At 47.7% G+C, this 15233-nt stretch overlaps 1 protein-coding gene across 2 annotated transcripts in view; it reads left to right on the top strand.

The window, feature by feature from the left end:
* Positions 1–15233, top strand: part of dnajc4 (DnaJ (Hsp40) homolog, subfamily C, member 4) — an 85230-nt gene that overhangs the window by 48371 nt on the left and 21626 nt on the right. For both annotated transcript variants that reach the window (XM_048525221.2, XM_048525219.2), the window contains one exon: positions 452–619. In XM_048525221.2, coding sequence (XP_048381178.1) covers positions 452–619 — 168 coding nt within the window. The remainder of the gene's footprint in view (positions 1–451; positions 620–15233) is intronic.

Consider the following 15233-nt stretch of genomic DNA (forward strand, 5'->3'; position numbering starts at 1 on the left):
AGGAGGTTACTAAATGACAGGAGTGTAGATTTTAAGTTGTGTGTTGCTGTTCAGATTTGGGGCTGAATCACTCTTTCTGCCTTTTGTTTCAACAATGCAAATGTGTGGCTTCTGACCTTTAGCTTACGTAGGAGAAGTGAGTAACTTATTTAGGATATATTTTGCTGGACTGACACAGCCCAGCTGCTGTATATTCTTGTTCTGTCCAAGAAAAAAAATCACACTCTGGGTCTCCGTTCAGGCTAAAACATACAAGTTCTACTTATTCAGGTGGTCTGTAATTATAGGGAAGCAAATGGAATGTAGCTGAACGCTCAGCAAACAAATGCCTTCTGAAAAAGGCATTTGATTTCAGTATTGGCTTATTCCACGGACAGTCATTGTTGAGTTCAGCTTTGCTTTTCTCAGTTGATCTGTCCTCACCCTTGTCTTCTCTTCCACTTCTCAAAAGATACAAGATGTCTGAGCAGCAAAAGTACTGGGAGCAGTTCCGGTATGCCACACCAGAAGACTATGCAGAGTTTCACAGCGACAAGAAGCGGAAAAGAAACATGAAGGTTTTTGGCTACTGTATCTTCATTATGTTGGCTGGAGTATTTATCCACTATGTTGGTTTCAGGTAGGTGCAGCCTGTGCAAATTTTTTACCATAAACATGTATCCAAATGTTATGGTGTGTAAACCTTGGAGCAGGAAGGTGCTCCATACACATGTTGCTACTGACAAATCCTGGGGAAAAGGAAGAGGAAAACAGGAGAAGCAATGCATGAGTAAGTGGATGTACATTGGTGTTCACTGTGACATTGACTACACACTTAGATGGTCCACTGTATCTGCTGTCCTCTTCAAATAGGAATGCTTGCCAAAGCAAAATAGATCTGACTTGTGAGCGTAGAGGAAGTAATATTCTGTATCTTAACCCTGTGCTGCCCCTGTCTGGGGAGTGTTTGATGGGGGAAGAGTGTAGAGGGTGCTTTACTCTGTTTAACACAGTGCTGTCCCCATTGTGGTTGTGTATGATGGAGATTCTGTTGAGGGACATGTACTTTCTGTTTAAAATAGTAGAGGCAGCTTACTCTGTATCGAACCCCATGGTTTACCTGTCCCAGGACTGTTTCACATGAACATTGTAGAGGGAACTTTACTCTAGATCTAATCCCGTGCTGCTAATACTGAGGAAGCACCAAACTGTTGGTGGGTCACGCTGTGAGAGAGTGCTGCACTGTCAGAGAGTCAGTGTTGAGAGAGAACCGCACTGTTGGAGTTTCAGCACTGAGGGAGCGCCGCATTGTTGGAGGATCAGTGATGAGGGAGCGCCGCATTGTTGGAGGATCAGTGATGAGGGAGCGCCGCATTGTTGGAGGATCAGTGATGAGGGAGCGCCGCATTGTTGGAGGATCAGTGATGAGGGAGCGCCACACTCTGTTGGAGGGTCAGTGATGAGGGAGCGCCACACTCTGTTGGAGGGTCAGTGATGAGGGAGCGCCACACTCTGTTGGAGGGTCAGTGATGAGGGAGCGCCACACTCTGTTGGAGGGTCAGTGATGAGGGAGCGCCACACTCTGTTGGAGTTTCAGCACTGAGGGAGCGCCGCATTGTTGGAGGATCAGTGATGAGGGAGCGCCACACTCTATTGGAGGGTCAGTGATGAGGGAGCGCCACGCACTGTTGGAGGGTCAGTGATGAGGGAGCGCCACACTCTGTTGGAGGGTCAGTGATGAGGGAGCGCCACACACTGTTGGAGGATCAGTGATGAGGGAGCGCCACATACTGTTGGAGGGTCAGTGATGAGGGAGCGCCGCATTGTTGGAGGGTCAGTGATGAGGGAGCGCCACACTCTGTTGGAGGGTCAGTGATGAGGGAGCGCCACACACTGTTGGAGGATCAGTGATGAGGGAGCGCCGCATTGTTGGAGGGTCAGTGATGAGGGAGCGCCACACTCTGTTGGAGGGTCAGTGATGAGGGAGCGCCACACTCTGTTGGAGGGTCAGTGATGGGTATCATTGTCACTATGGCTGTTTGAGAGAAGCTCAGTGTGCCCAAGCTGGTGTTTCCAGCTAGCAGCTGATTAGTTGCAGCACCCTGTGGGAGACACAACAGGCGCTATAGAAATTCAGAGGCTTCACTGTAACAAATGAGGTTTGCTTTGATGGCAGCCATCATGGAAAATAATACTCACTGTCCTGGGCAGTGTTTGAGTGAGACGTTGGCATCCTCCCCAGAGGAGGTGATAGATCCACCCAAAACACGTGAGCCTAGGGGTAGGGCTCGGTTCTTTGACACAACATCATTCCCTGAGTCAAGTACATGGTTCCAGTGGAGGTGGCTGGTCAAGAGGGGGTGCCTTAGTTCAGACTCTGTGATATTCCAGCATCCAGCATGTGGCCACTCGCACGCTGTGTTGCAGTGTATCCAGACGTAAGTATCTGCCTTTGCTCTGTGTCCCGGAGCCAAGTTATTATCCGAGCCTCTCAGGAAATGAGTTGGCAGTGGTTGCAAATTGTGACGGAATGCAATCCAGTTTTTTTTTGATCTCCTGAGGAGCATTGAGTATCACAGTGTCAGCAGTTCACTGGGGCAAGTGCCAGATTGGGACTCTGTGTTAGTTTACAAAAGGATAGGCCATGGCGAAGTCCAGAGCTGGGGGAGGGGTGGGCGGTTGTTGGCGGGGGGGAGGTCACAATATGAGACCAGTGTCACAATGAAATCCAATCGGGAATTTAGGAGAAATGGTTTGCACCTGGAGAGCAGGGAGAACGTTGAACTCGCTGGGATTTGGCGAGATGAATAGATTGATGCATTTCGGAAGAAGCTGAAACATGAGGGAAAAGAGAATAGAAGGATTGCACAGTGGGGTAAGGTGAAGAGTAGGGAGGGTGATGGAGAGCATATGGCTGAATGGACTGATTGTGAGCTGGAATTAGGCTTAGATGCTATGGCGACATTCCACTCCCCCTGAAAGTTTTGAGCAAGGGACAGTGCCTGGCTAGTGCGTCTGTGTGAATGAAGAGAGACATGTATCCAAACAGACACATGCTCAGGCACATAGACACATGCTCCCACACATGCAATACATGCTCACATACATGAATATAGACACACATGCTCTCACATAAGCACAGATGATCACTCATTCACACATGCATTCTCTCGTACACACACACGTACACGCACAGGCATGTACTGAAGCACGTGCAGACACGTGCACACTCACAGAGGCATGTACACAGAAGTGCTCTCACACACACTGCGTTGCTCTCACGCAGACACGTAATTGCATATGTACAGATAGATGTGCTCACACAGACATACACTCACACTAACACAAGGACACACGTGCTTACTCACTCATACAGGCACGTTTGTTCACATACGTGTGCATTCACACATGCAATCAAATACATGTGCTCATGCCAAGCTAAATACATGGACAGTCACGTACTTACAGACTCATGCATTCATTCATAGATGCACCCTTCCATACTGTATCACATACATGCTCACTGTTTGGTTTGTGGCCCTTAGTGAAATCATAGTCAGGCATAATTATATATCTCTGGTGATGAATGACTGAATAGTATGTGTAAGTATTCATCTGGATGATATTTAGTTGTGTTTGCTTAGTGCTTAATAATCCACAGCGCTCTCCAGCACCATGAAGTGACTGAGTCCTGGACTCATAATGTCAATCCATTTGCAGCAACCTCTCCTGCCCATCCTCTACCTACAGAATACAAATCCGTAGTGGCCCCTAGCTGGCCCTTGCCATGTGTGGGAAAATGATGCTGTATGAGGAGAGAGAGAAAAAAAACATTTACACAGAAAGCTTTATATTATCCCAAAGCCAGCATTGCTTTTCAAAACAAAGTTTAGGAAACACCAGGTTGTGGAAAGATAGAAAACAGGAACAGGTGTTGGGCTTTTGGCTCTTCAGGCTTGCTCTGTGTTCAGTACGTTGGTAGCTGATCCTCTCTCCCAGCACCTAACACCTGCGTTCTCTCCATACCCCTTTCTGCCTTTAATGTTGAGTGCTCATTAACGCATAGCTGTGTGTGGGATCTTGCTGTGGCTGCACTTCAGAATAGAAGTGCTTTTGCTATTCAACACCCTGAGGTTTTCTGAGGCAGCGGAAATGATCTGTTTATTCATTGCATAGCCGGTTAGCAGATCTACAATGTGGCTCCACCAATCCCCCATCCTGGCCTGAATCCACGTGCACGCCTTGTTGGTGGGAGCGGACTGACTGAGTGCGGTCTGGAGTCTTGCTTTCTTTAGACAATGTAAAGCAGTGTGCAATTTGATTTGCTTGCCTGGTCCTAAGATGTGTAGCCAATGTAACTGACATTGCCCCAGCTCTGAAATTCACCTGTAGCAATGTACAGTTGCATGATGGTCAGATACACTGTCTTTTGGAAGTGACAACAGCTTCCTGCTTGTTCCAGAAATGCTGTGTAGTGGCAGAGAGAGAGAGAACTCACATACCTCGTTGTTCAAATGTTCGTGATGCTTTGATTTTCTGGGGTAAATTGAGGCAGAGCAGCCATTTCTTAGGTACAACTGTGGCACAGTTGTGTTCATTTGTGAATTGGTGCGACACATCTACAGTTACATACAGCTGGACAGAACTTATCCAATAATCTCAACTGTGTTAACAACTATGCTAACGATCAATTGAAGATGATCATTTGAACTCCTAAATGTGACTCATTTACACGAGCAAGGAAAGCCGTTCAATTAAATCTAGAAACCCATTTTACGAAGTAAAGAAATACGGTTTATTCCAATGCCTTTTTGAATTACTTGGAGAGTTGGGGTGCCTTTACTTCCTCTTTGCAGTCTCCGTGGTAGCACACCGATCAATCAGAGATGACTTGCCAACAAAGCCTCACCCCCCCATAATGTGAACTGTTTGTTTGAAATCTAGCATCCTGGCTTTACAGATCTCTGCACTGAATAGGAGTAATAAGACGCTGGGAATGCTCAGCTGGTGGGGCTGTATCTAGAGAGAAGAGGACAGCATTGACATTTTTGGTTTATTTCTGTGGAAGGTTCTGAGGAAAGGCCATCGATTGACAATAAATTGTGAACTCTGTTTCTTTCTCCCTGATGATGCTGCCTGACCTGCAGACTCTTTCACTGTTCTCCCTTTACATCTAAAAAATTGACCCAGTGAACTACCTTTCCCTCCCACACTGTTTCTCTCTCTCTGTTTCTTGCTCTCGAACTTTGTGTCAAACTTGCTCAGTTTGTCTCTCTTTCTCTCTCCCTCTCTCTTATGCAGGTTGTGTCTCTTGTGATCTGTTCCTCTCTTGCTCGATGTCATTTGCTGTTCAACTGCAAGTGTTAGTGCAAAGATCAAACACAACACTCTAACAGAATCCTGCACTGTTGGAGTCTTGGTGCTGAGGGAGCGCCGCGCTGTCAGAGGCTTGGCGCTGAGGGAGCGCCATGCTGTCGGAGGCTTGGCACTGAGGGGGCGCCGCACCACTTGATTGTAGAAATCATCCCTGGCTCCTTTTAGGAGGAGAGTGGGTGTGGGTATGGAGAGTTCTGCCCTGTGTCCATTAGCTGATATTTAGTCCTCCATGAACATTACTGGTAGAGAAGCAGGGAAACTGGCCGTGTGTCGGAGCTGGAAAAGTACAGCAGGTCGGACAACATCTGAGGAGCAGGGAAGTCAATGTTTTGGACTGAAGCCCTTCGTTAGGACTGAGGAGGGGGAGGGGAGCCCAGAAATAAATAGGGGGTCTGGGGCTGTGGGGAGGGTAAGTGGGATGCAGGTAGGAGGTTACTGTGGTTGGTCAGTCGGAAGGGTGGAGTGGATAGGTGAGCAGAAAGATGGACAGCTTGCGGGTGGAGAGATTTTGAAACTGGTGAAGTCAATATTTAGGCCATTGGGCTGTAAGGTCCCAAGGTGAAATATCAGGTGTTGTTCCTCCAGTTTACTTTTAGCCTCACCATGACACTGTCGGACGGCAAGGGATGGGCACATCGTCAGGGAGTGGAAGGGGGAATTAAAGTGGATGGCAGCCAAAAGTTTGGGTTGGTTGGTGCGTGCAGAGCACAGGTGCTCCATGAACTGGTTGCCAAGTCTGTGTTTGGTCTCCCTGGGATAGAAGAGACCACATCGGGAGCAACAGATACAGGAGGTGAGGTTAGATGATGTGCAAGTGAGTCTCTGCCGGATCTGGAAGGATTGTTTGGGACCTTTGATGGAGGTGTAGGGGCTGGCATTGTACCTCTTGCGATTGCAGGGAAAGGTACTGGCTGCAGTGGAAGAATTGGTGGGACTGTAGAGCTGATGGTGGAGTCGTGGAGTGAATGGTCCCTGCAGAAAGCAGACACGGGTGGGGAAGGAAATAACTTTTTGGTGGTTGGGTCTGATTGTAAGTGGCAGAAATGTCAGAGGATGATGCGTTAGATTCAGAGGTTGGTAGGGTCGTATGTGAGGACTATACTTGTTGGATGGAAAGAGTTTGAGGGAAGAAATAGAGGAGATGCGGTTGAGGGCATCCTTAATAAAAGAGGAGGAGAAACAACGGTCTCTAAAGTAGGAGGATATCTGGAAAGCACTAGAGAAGAATGGCTTAACCTGGTGGCAGATGCAGTGGAGGCAGAGGAATTGTGAGGATAGGATAGCATTTTTGCGGGAGGGGGTGAGAGGAGGTGTAATCAAGGATATTGTGGGAGTCGGTGGGTTTGAAATGGATGTCAGTGGTGAGTCAGTTACTGGAGATGGAGTTGGAGAGGTCCAGAAGTGGGGAGGGGAAGCGATTGAACTATCTTAGTTCCTCACAGGAGCACGAGGCAGTTCCAATACAGTCATCAGTGTAGTGGAGGAAGAGGTGAGGGATGGCCCTGGTGTAGTTGTTCCTTGAATCCTACAGAGTGGCAGGCAACGGCATGAATGTTGACTTCACCAGCTTCAAAATCTCTCCACCCCCAACCTGTCCATCTTTCTGCTCACCTATCCGCTCTGCTCCACCCCTCCCACTAACCAACTGCAATAACCCCCTACCTGCATCTACCTATCTCCAATCCACCTATCCTGCACCCAGACCCACTGCCTTCCCTCTGTTTATTTCTGGGCTCCCCTCCCCAGTCCTGGTGAAGAGTTTTGGCCTGAAACATTGACTTGCCTGCTCCTCAGATACTGTCTGACCTGCTGTGCTTTTCCAGCTCCACATTTATTGACTCTTGCATCCAGCATCTGCAGTCCTTTACTGTCACCTGTGTGTTAGAGCTTGCTGTGTGAAAATTGGCCTATGGTTCTCCAACACCACAACGGTGAGTGCTGTTGAATAAATACATCTCTGTCAGTGAAGCTTTGTGATGTCCTGGTAGTATGAGAGGACTAGAGGAACATCCTTTTTATAAAAGTTGATCATTTGAAGACTTTGGGGCAGGTATTTTGACAAATGCTGATGAGTAATTTCCTGTTACTGTCCCCTGGGCCCTAAGCCGGGAACTGTGCTGTGGCATTCATAAACATCCTGATCTGGGAGAATCGCCATTCCTGCTGCACAGTTAGATCTGGTTACATTCGCTTTTTGGCCCAGTTCCCTTTACTCTGGACTTTTACGGGCTCCACTGTACCTGGGTCAGCCGCTTTGAAGCCCAGCTTTGACACACACTCAATCGAGAAACAGTGTTACATATCTGTACCTCTTTACACCCCTTCAGCTCCAACAACACTCAAGAAGCTCAACACTAAGCAGCTCCATTTGATTGGCACCACTTTTTTTTATTCGTTCATGGGATGAAGGTATCACTGGCAAGGCAGCATTTATTGCCTTTCCATAAGAGTCAACCACATTGGAGTCACATGTAGGCCAGACCAGGGAAGGATAGCAGTTTCCTTCCCGAAAGGACATTAGTGAACCAGATGAATTTTTCCAACAATCGACAGTGGATTCATGGTTGTCATCGCATTCTTAATTCCAGATATTTATTGAATTCACATTCCACCATTTGCCCAGGCTCCCAGAACATTATCTGGTCCTCTGGATTAACAGTCCAGCAATAATATCACTAGACCATCATCACCCTTTATTAAATTGTTAACAAAGGCGTAGATCTTCCCAGGATGCACCTTAACTTTGATGATGTAGCCGATCTGGAGGAACTCTTTCGCTCTTTTTGGGACATCTCTGATGAATATATTCCAAATTGCACCCAGAACCTGATTGAGGAGCAGCAGCAGTTGAACCAGTCTGAGTCAGCAGCTGGACAATGTGTTGCTGAACTACAGAAAGCCCAGGTCCAAGTACATGGGTTGCAGGGCAGAATCCAGGAAACTGAGTCTGCCAACAAGATACTGCAAGAGAATGTGACAGAAATGGAAAGCGAATTAAAGGAAATGTGTTACACACTACAGAAGCAGGATCAAACCCAGCTGGAGCTGAAGGAGTCTTTGTAAAATAAGGAGAAGGAGGTCATTGTGTCATCGATGGTCAGAATGCAAATCAATCCAAATTGAGGGAAATGCTCCACAGAAGTCATCTTGAAAACCTGAAGCGTTGTCCATCCTGTTGAAGTACTGATGGACAGCCAGCACCACCACATGCCCAACAACAAGCTGAGCTGCTGGAACTGCAAAATGCCTCCTTTTCCAATCGGCTGGAGTTGCAGCAAAAGCAGAGGCTGATGTGGCAGAAGAAATATGAGCTCATTGAAGCCAAGCGGAGAAAAGAATTACTTGAGCAAACGGGAGCTACAGCCAAGAGCTGCACAACACATTGCAACAAGTCTGGCAGGAGTTCCTGGAGAAAGAGCAGCACTATCAGGTCCTGGAGAGAGAGAGAGCATCAGCGTGCAGCCCATGTCCAGGAGGAGAACATCCATTACCTGAAAGAGCGGCTACAAGACAAGGAGCACTTCTTGTAGCAGTATATTGAACTATTGAATGCCAGCAAAGTGAAGAACAAGATGGAGAAGCAAGAGATGCACTGGTCAATAAACTGTGAAAGCGTATCAAGGAAAGAGATGAAGCTTTGAAATATGCCATTGATGAGAGTTCAGTACTTCCGGGGGGGGGCGGAGGGAGGAGAAAAAGGAGAGTGAAATACAGCAGCTGCACCACATCCACAAGCATCCACTGGCCCTGGGTGATTTGTTCAATCATTTCAGAGGGCAGTTAAGAGTGAACCATTTGCTGTGGGCCTGGAGTCATTCGCAGAATGAGGCTATCTCTGGCTAGGCCAGCATTTATCACCCATCCCTAATTGCCCAGAGGGCAGTTGAGAGTCAACTCCATTGCTGTGGGTCTAGAGTCACATGTAGGCCAGACCAGGTAAAGATGGCAGTTTCCTTCCCTTAGGACATTAGTGAGCCAGATCGGATTTTCCAACAATCGATAATGGATTTACGGTCATTGTTAGATTCTTAAATCCAGATATTAATTGGATTCAAATTCCACCATCTCCTGGGGCAGGATTTAAAAAAAAGCTCTCTTCAGATCCCCAGAATATTACCCAGGTCTCTGGAATAACAGTCCTGCAATAATACCATTCGGCCACCGCCTCCCCCATCCACAGATGCTGCCAGACCCCTGTCTGGATCCTGGACAGACCAGACTAGGTGAGGATAACAGATTTCCTTCCCTAAAGGGCAATTTTTTTTTTTAATCAAGTTATCTTCACTGAACTAAAAACAAAAACTGCTTGAGAAATTCAACCGGATCTGGCAACGTCTATGGAGAGAGAAGCGGAGTTAATATTTAGAATTAAGACAGTTCTTCTTCAAAACCCACATGGATCCCTTCAGGATCACTACTGAAGACTGGCTTTCAGTTGCTGACTTCATTTTCATTATGGTTGTTTTCTTTTTAATCAGTCCCATTTGAATGCAGCCAGCTGCCTTGATAAGGATTTGAGCCGATGAATTACCCAAGATCTGGTCGGTGTTCCCACTACATCACCATTTTGCCCCTGGTGGAGTTCTGTTTCTTCATTATCTGAAAGGCCAGCATGGTGTTTTACAGTTTAAGTTACCGAAGGGTTTTGGGTGGATTGACAGGGATATTTGCTTTCATCGGATAATCACTTTGCAGCCAGCAACCCATTGTCATGCTTTCAGGAATCAGTCAATGAACCGGAATTCAACATCTAGATGTTGACTCGATAAAGGCAGCCAGGGCCCAGTTTAATTTGCTGAAAGCCTGTCTTCGTATGAAGTATGATTGCCATACAGTACAGATTGGAGGGGACAGCCTATTCAGGGGAGCTTACAGACCCACATTGCAATTAAGCAAAGTGCCATCTCCACACAACTTCAATTCAGATCTTTTCTCTGCGGATATTTCAAGGCAGATTCGACAGACAGGAGGAGCGGTTACGTCAGGAACAAAAACAGAAGTTGCTGGAAGAGCTCAGCAGGTCTGGCAGCATCTGTGAAGATAAAATCAGAGTTAACGTTTCTGGTCCAGTGACCCTTCCTCAGAACTGATACGTCACCTGAGGACAGGTGCCCTGTGGCTTGGGGGTGAGGAGGCTCAGCAGTCTGAGGCACAGAGACCCTTGGTTCAGATAGCTCCTACCTCTTTGTATCCGCCTCTTGCCGTTATTCTCTTCAGGATGTGGGGCATGGGTGTGCATTTTTGTAGCCTCAAGACGTCCCGAGCTACCTTGCAGCCAAGAGAGCAGATCTGAGGGAGTTGGCGAGGCGGACGGGGGCCATCATTGCAGCAATAACTTTTGATTGCACTGGCCCCATCCCCATGAGTTAAATCCTGGGGGTGTTATCAGAGGGTCTGCATGCCGATCGGTGAGTCCCAGGCATCAGTGCTGCACGCGGATCTTGGAGGCAGCAGGTAAAATGAGAGGGACCGTGGCTCAGAGCCGAAGTTTCTCACCTCTGGAACCGTTCTCGTAAGCCTTTCTGCATTCCCTTCAGTGCATTCGCTTCCTTCTGAAAGTGGCCTGTTGTTTGTCAGCACAGTGTGCACCATGATGTTGCTGTTTTCCATTTGTTTGAAAGAAGCCTGAAACAACACAAGGTTCAGTCAGCAAAGTTCTGCAAACAGGCCTCACCTTAACTCCAGGGGTTAAGTGTGTGCAGTTTGATTATCCCATTAGTCTGAAGGGCTCTCCTTCAAGGGGATTATGCTGGTATAAGATTACTGTCTCTCACTGCGGACAGTAATGCTGTTACCCTGAAAGCCAAGCAATTCAATTCCAGTCACAGTCACCCACCACGTGACGTCCATGCAGTGAGCCTTACGCTCAGGTTTATCCCACAGAGAGTGAGTTCGTGAGACCGAACAGGGGTGGCACTCATTAAGTACAGGTTCCTGCGAAGGAACTACACTGTCTTGACAGGACCCCAGTGATTTGGTTAATCTGTGGTTTCTGAATTCAGCCTAACAAGCTGGATTTCTCTGATCAGCCACCCTAAAAATTGTACCTGTTGGGTATCTCCACTGCAGCTCAATTTTATCATAATATCTTCAACGTCCTGGGTGTTATCATAGACTAGAGACTGAGCTGGACCAGCCATGTAAATCCTGCAGGTGAGCGACTAGGTTTCCTGCAGTGAATACCTCCCCTCCTGACTCCGCAAAGCCTTTCCAACACCAACAGGACACAAGACAGGAGTGTGATGTACTGCAGAATCATGCCATTGTAATCAATATTAGAAAAGGTAGCAGCAAATTTGCACAGACAAAACTCTCACAGACTGTAATGTGATCATGACCCACTTCAACGTTTTCTCTCGCTGAAGTTCATTTGAGGATAAATACCTCCTGAGGGACACTGGGGAAAGCCCCTCCCAAGCTACTTTGTTCTTCATGCAAATTCCAGTTGTGGGATTTAGCACCCACCTGGAGAGGCAGATGGGGGCCTTGGCTTCATGTCTTAGTTCTGACCCTCCAACAGTGCAACGCTCCCTCAGCACTGCCTGTCCAATAATGTGGCACTCCCTCAGCGCTGACCCAATGACAGTGCAGTGCTCCCTCAGCGCTGACCCAATGACAGCGCGGCGTTCCGTCTGTTTATCATATTCACTGTGGTAAAACCTCCAGAGTGCTTCATGAGACTATTCTCAGCCAAAGACTTGCACTGATAGTATTGAGGTGCCTGGCAGAATAAGAGATGATTTAATTGGAAGGTGTAAGATGCTGTGAGGCCTGACAGGGGGACTGTGGAGAGGATGCTTCCTCTACGGGGAGAATCAAGAGCTTGTGGGTCAGTGTTTTTAGATAATGTGCATTTTTTTTAAAAAAAAATACTGTGGTTCTTTATCCTTGTCGAGGACCAAGTCTTCAGAACTCTCTGATTGAAAAGCTGGTGAAAGCAGAGTCCTTAAATATTTTGAAGGCATTAAGTAGACATGCTGTTGAGCAAGGAGTGGAAAGGTTTCCATGTGTAGACTGGATTGCAGATTTGTGTTGACTGAGCTGTGAGCTTATTGTGTGGCACTGTAGGTTTGATGGGCTCAGTGGCCTCCTGTTCCTGATTCATTCGAGCTATTCGGGACAGGTGACCAAAAGCAGCCAAAGATTTTGACTCAAAGGAGTGCCGTAGATGGGCACACTCCCGCTTGCGTCCTGTAGCACCAGCTGAACTGATTGACTTGGAAGGCATCAGTTGGTCAACGTGCCAGTGGGGATGCCCTCCCACACCTCTGCAAGGCTGGAAAGGTGCGTAGGCAGGAGCATACACATGGAAATCCCAGCCGTAGGATTCCCTTGTGGTGCGGAATCGGGATGTATTAAGAGATCACTGCTGCAGATGTGTGAAATCATTCATCTGAGGAAGCCCATAAATAGACAGCAAGACTCCGTCTGCTGCGGCTTCATACCAGCATCGGTTCGCTGCAGCTGTTGACACTCGAGCTGTCCTATGTACAAATATTGGCTTTGCTGTTGTTCCTTCTGGGAGTTCAAATGCCTTTTTGCAGCTTCGCTAAATGTGTTTTCAATTAAATCCTTTCCAGCAACACTACTTGCTCCCCATCCTTGGAGCAGCAAGCCAGCTTGTTTCACCTGAGAAGGTAAAGAGACCAAACTGGCATGTGCTCCCTTCTCTTGCTGTAAACACTCAGAAGGCAGTCGTTCAGCTCCTCTGGCCCATCCAGGCTCTCTCGCACACTTGTCTCCGCACTCTTCCCTTGCCCTCCCATCTCCCTTTTCCTGGCTACCTCCACATCCTGCTCTCTCAGCCAGCACATCCCAGCTCCTTACCGAGTCCCAGGTCAAAATGCAATTTTTTTCATGGGTCGCCAATGCTATAAGACCATAAGACATAGGAGTGGAAGTAAGGCCATTCGGCCCATCACGTCCACTCCGCCATTTAAATCATGACTGATGGGCATTTCAACTCCACTTCTCTGCACTCTCCCCGTAGCCCTTGATTCCTTCTGAGATCAAGAATTTGTCGATCTCTTCCTTGAAGGCATCCAACGTCCCGGCCTCCACTGCATTCCGTGGCAATGAATTCCACAGGCCCACCACTCTCTGGCTGAAGAAATGTCGTCTCATTTCAGTTTTAAATTGACCCCCTCTAATTTTAAGGCTGTGCCCACGGGTCCTAGTCTCCCCGCCTAATGGAAACAACTTCCCAGCATCCACCCCTTCTAAACCATACATTATCTTGTAAGTTTCTATTAGATCTCCCCTCAACCTTCTAAACTCTAATGAGTACAATGCCAATCATTTTAAGTCCGTGCCTTCTTACATTTCTCCCGATCTACTGTGCCCAGACCTCTTGTGGATTCTCGAGCACCTCCTCAGTTAAATCTCAGTCTTCTCTTTCTCAAGAAGTGAGGACTTGTGGGTATCCCTGAAGTGCTTCCTCTGCCCACCTGGGGTTTGCCTGGCGTTTCGGAGCTGGGAGTAGAGCAGCTGTTCAGGGATCCTTGTGTTGGTCATGTGGACAATTTGCCCAGCTGATCAAGAGGGGATCAGTGTCTTGATGCTGGAGATATTGGCCTGGTTGAGGACACTAGTGTTGGTATAACTCTCTTCTCAGCAGATTCACAAGATCTTGTGCAGGCAGCGTTGGTGGGGCACTGTTCCAGCACCCTGAGGTGTCTGCTGTAGACAGTCCTCATCTCAGAGCCAGATAGGAGGGTGAGGAACCACCGCAGCTCTGTTCACCACGAGCTTGGTGTTGGATCTGGTGTTATTGTCCTCGAGCATGTTTTTTCTTAGGCGGCTGTAGGCTGTGCTTATGCACTCTTCATCAGATCTCTTCATCAATAGCTGCTGCTCTACCCTGGAGGGCATCGAGCTTCTCAAGTGCTGTTCTCCTGGCTCTGAGTAATCGGATTGAGATCCACTCGAGATACAGAGACCCACCAACCCGGGCCATACCCCTGGTGGGAGTGCTGCGGTGTCAGTCATACCACCTTGCATGCAATTGCTTGAACCAAGGCCCCACAGCACCCTCTGAATGTGAAGATCCCACAGCCCATGTCGGGAACAAATGGGTGGGGGAGTGTCCTCCCCCCACATCCAGAGGGACAAAATGGAGGCCCAAGGAGCACATGTGCTGGGTGGTTATCAATTTGTTGTCCGTGGGAACTTGCTACGTAACTGAGGCAGAACCTTGAAACAGCTTTGTTGGCTGTGAAGTGCTTTGAACATCCAGTGGTTGAGAGAGGTGCTATTGAAAAACACGATTGTTCTAACAGGGGTCAACACTCACAACATCGACAACACACATTTTGCCAAGTAACAAACTCTCTGGGAGCTGTCCTATAGCTGGCAATACCATCCCCTTTTAATATTCCTTTTGCTCAGATAAATTCAGTGGATGTCTTCATTTCCAAGTCTGTTGGCCAACTAAAAATATCCTGAGGGGTTTTGCCAATATTTCATGTCACAATCACCACCTTTCTCATCTGATTTCCCATCGGGTTGCAGTTTGAGCAAACATTGTTTTTATACATGACATTTCTCCAGCATGAGATCTCCTGTTGTTATTTTGTAATCCTTTTCTATCCTCAGTTTGCCTTTGTTATTGTCTCCAATTGCATCCTATCAAGCACTCCCTGGACAGGGACAGCACGGGGTTAGATACAGATTAAAGCTTCCTCTACACTGTTCCCTCATCAAACACCCCCAGGACAGGTAGAGCATGGGGTTAGTTACAGAGAAAAGCTCCCTCTGCTCTGTTCCCATCAAACACTGCCAGGACAGGGACAGCGCAGGGTTAGATACATAGTGAAGCTCCATCTGTAAGCCTCAGGTTGTCAGTCAATCCCAGCCTAATAAAATATATTGGTGTCATG

The sequence above is a fragment of the Stegostoma tigrinum genome, chromosome 42, assembly GCF_030684315.1.
Source record: "Stegostoma tigrinum isolate sSteTig4 chromosome 42, sSteTig4.hap1, whole genome shotgun sequence".
Taxonomy (NCBI): Eukaryota; Metazoa; Chordata; class Chondrichthyes; order Orectolobiformes; family Stegostomatidae; genus Stegostoma; species Stegostoma tigrinum.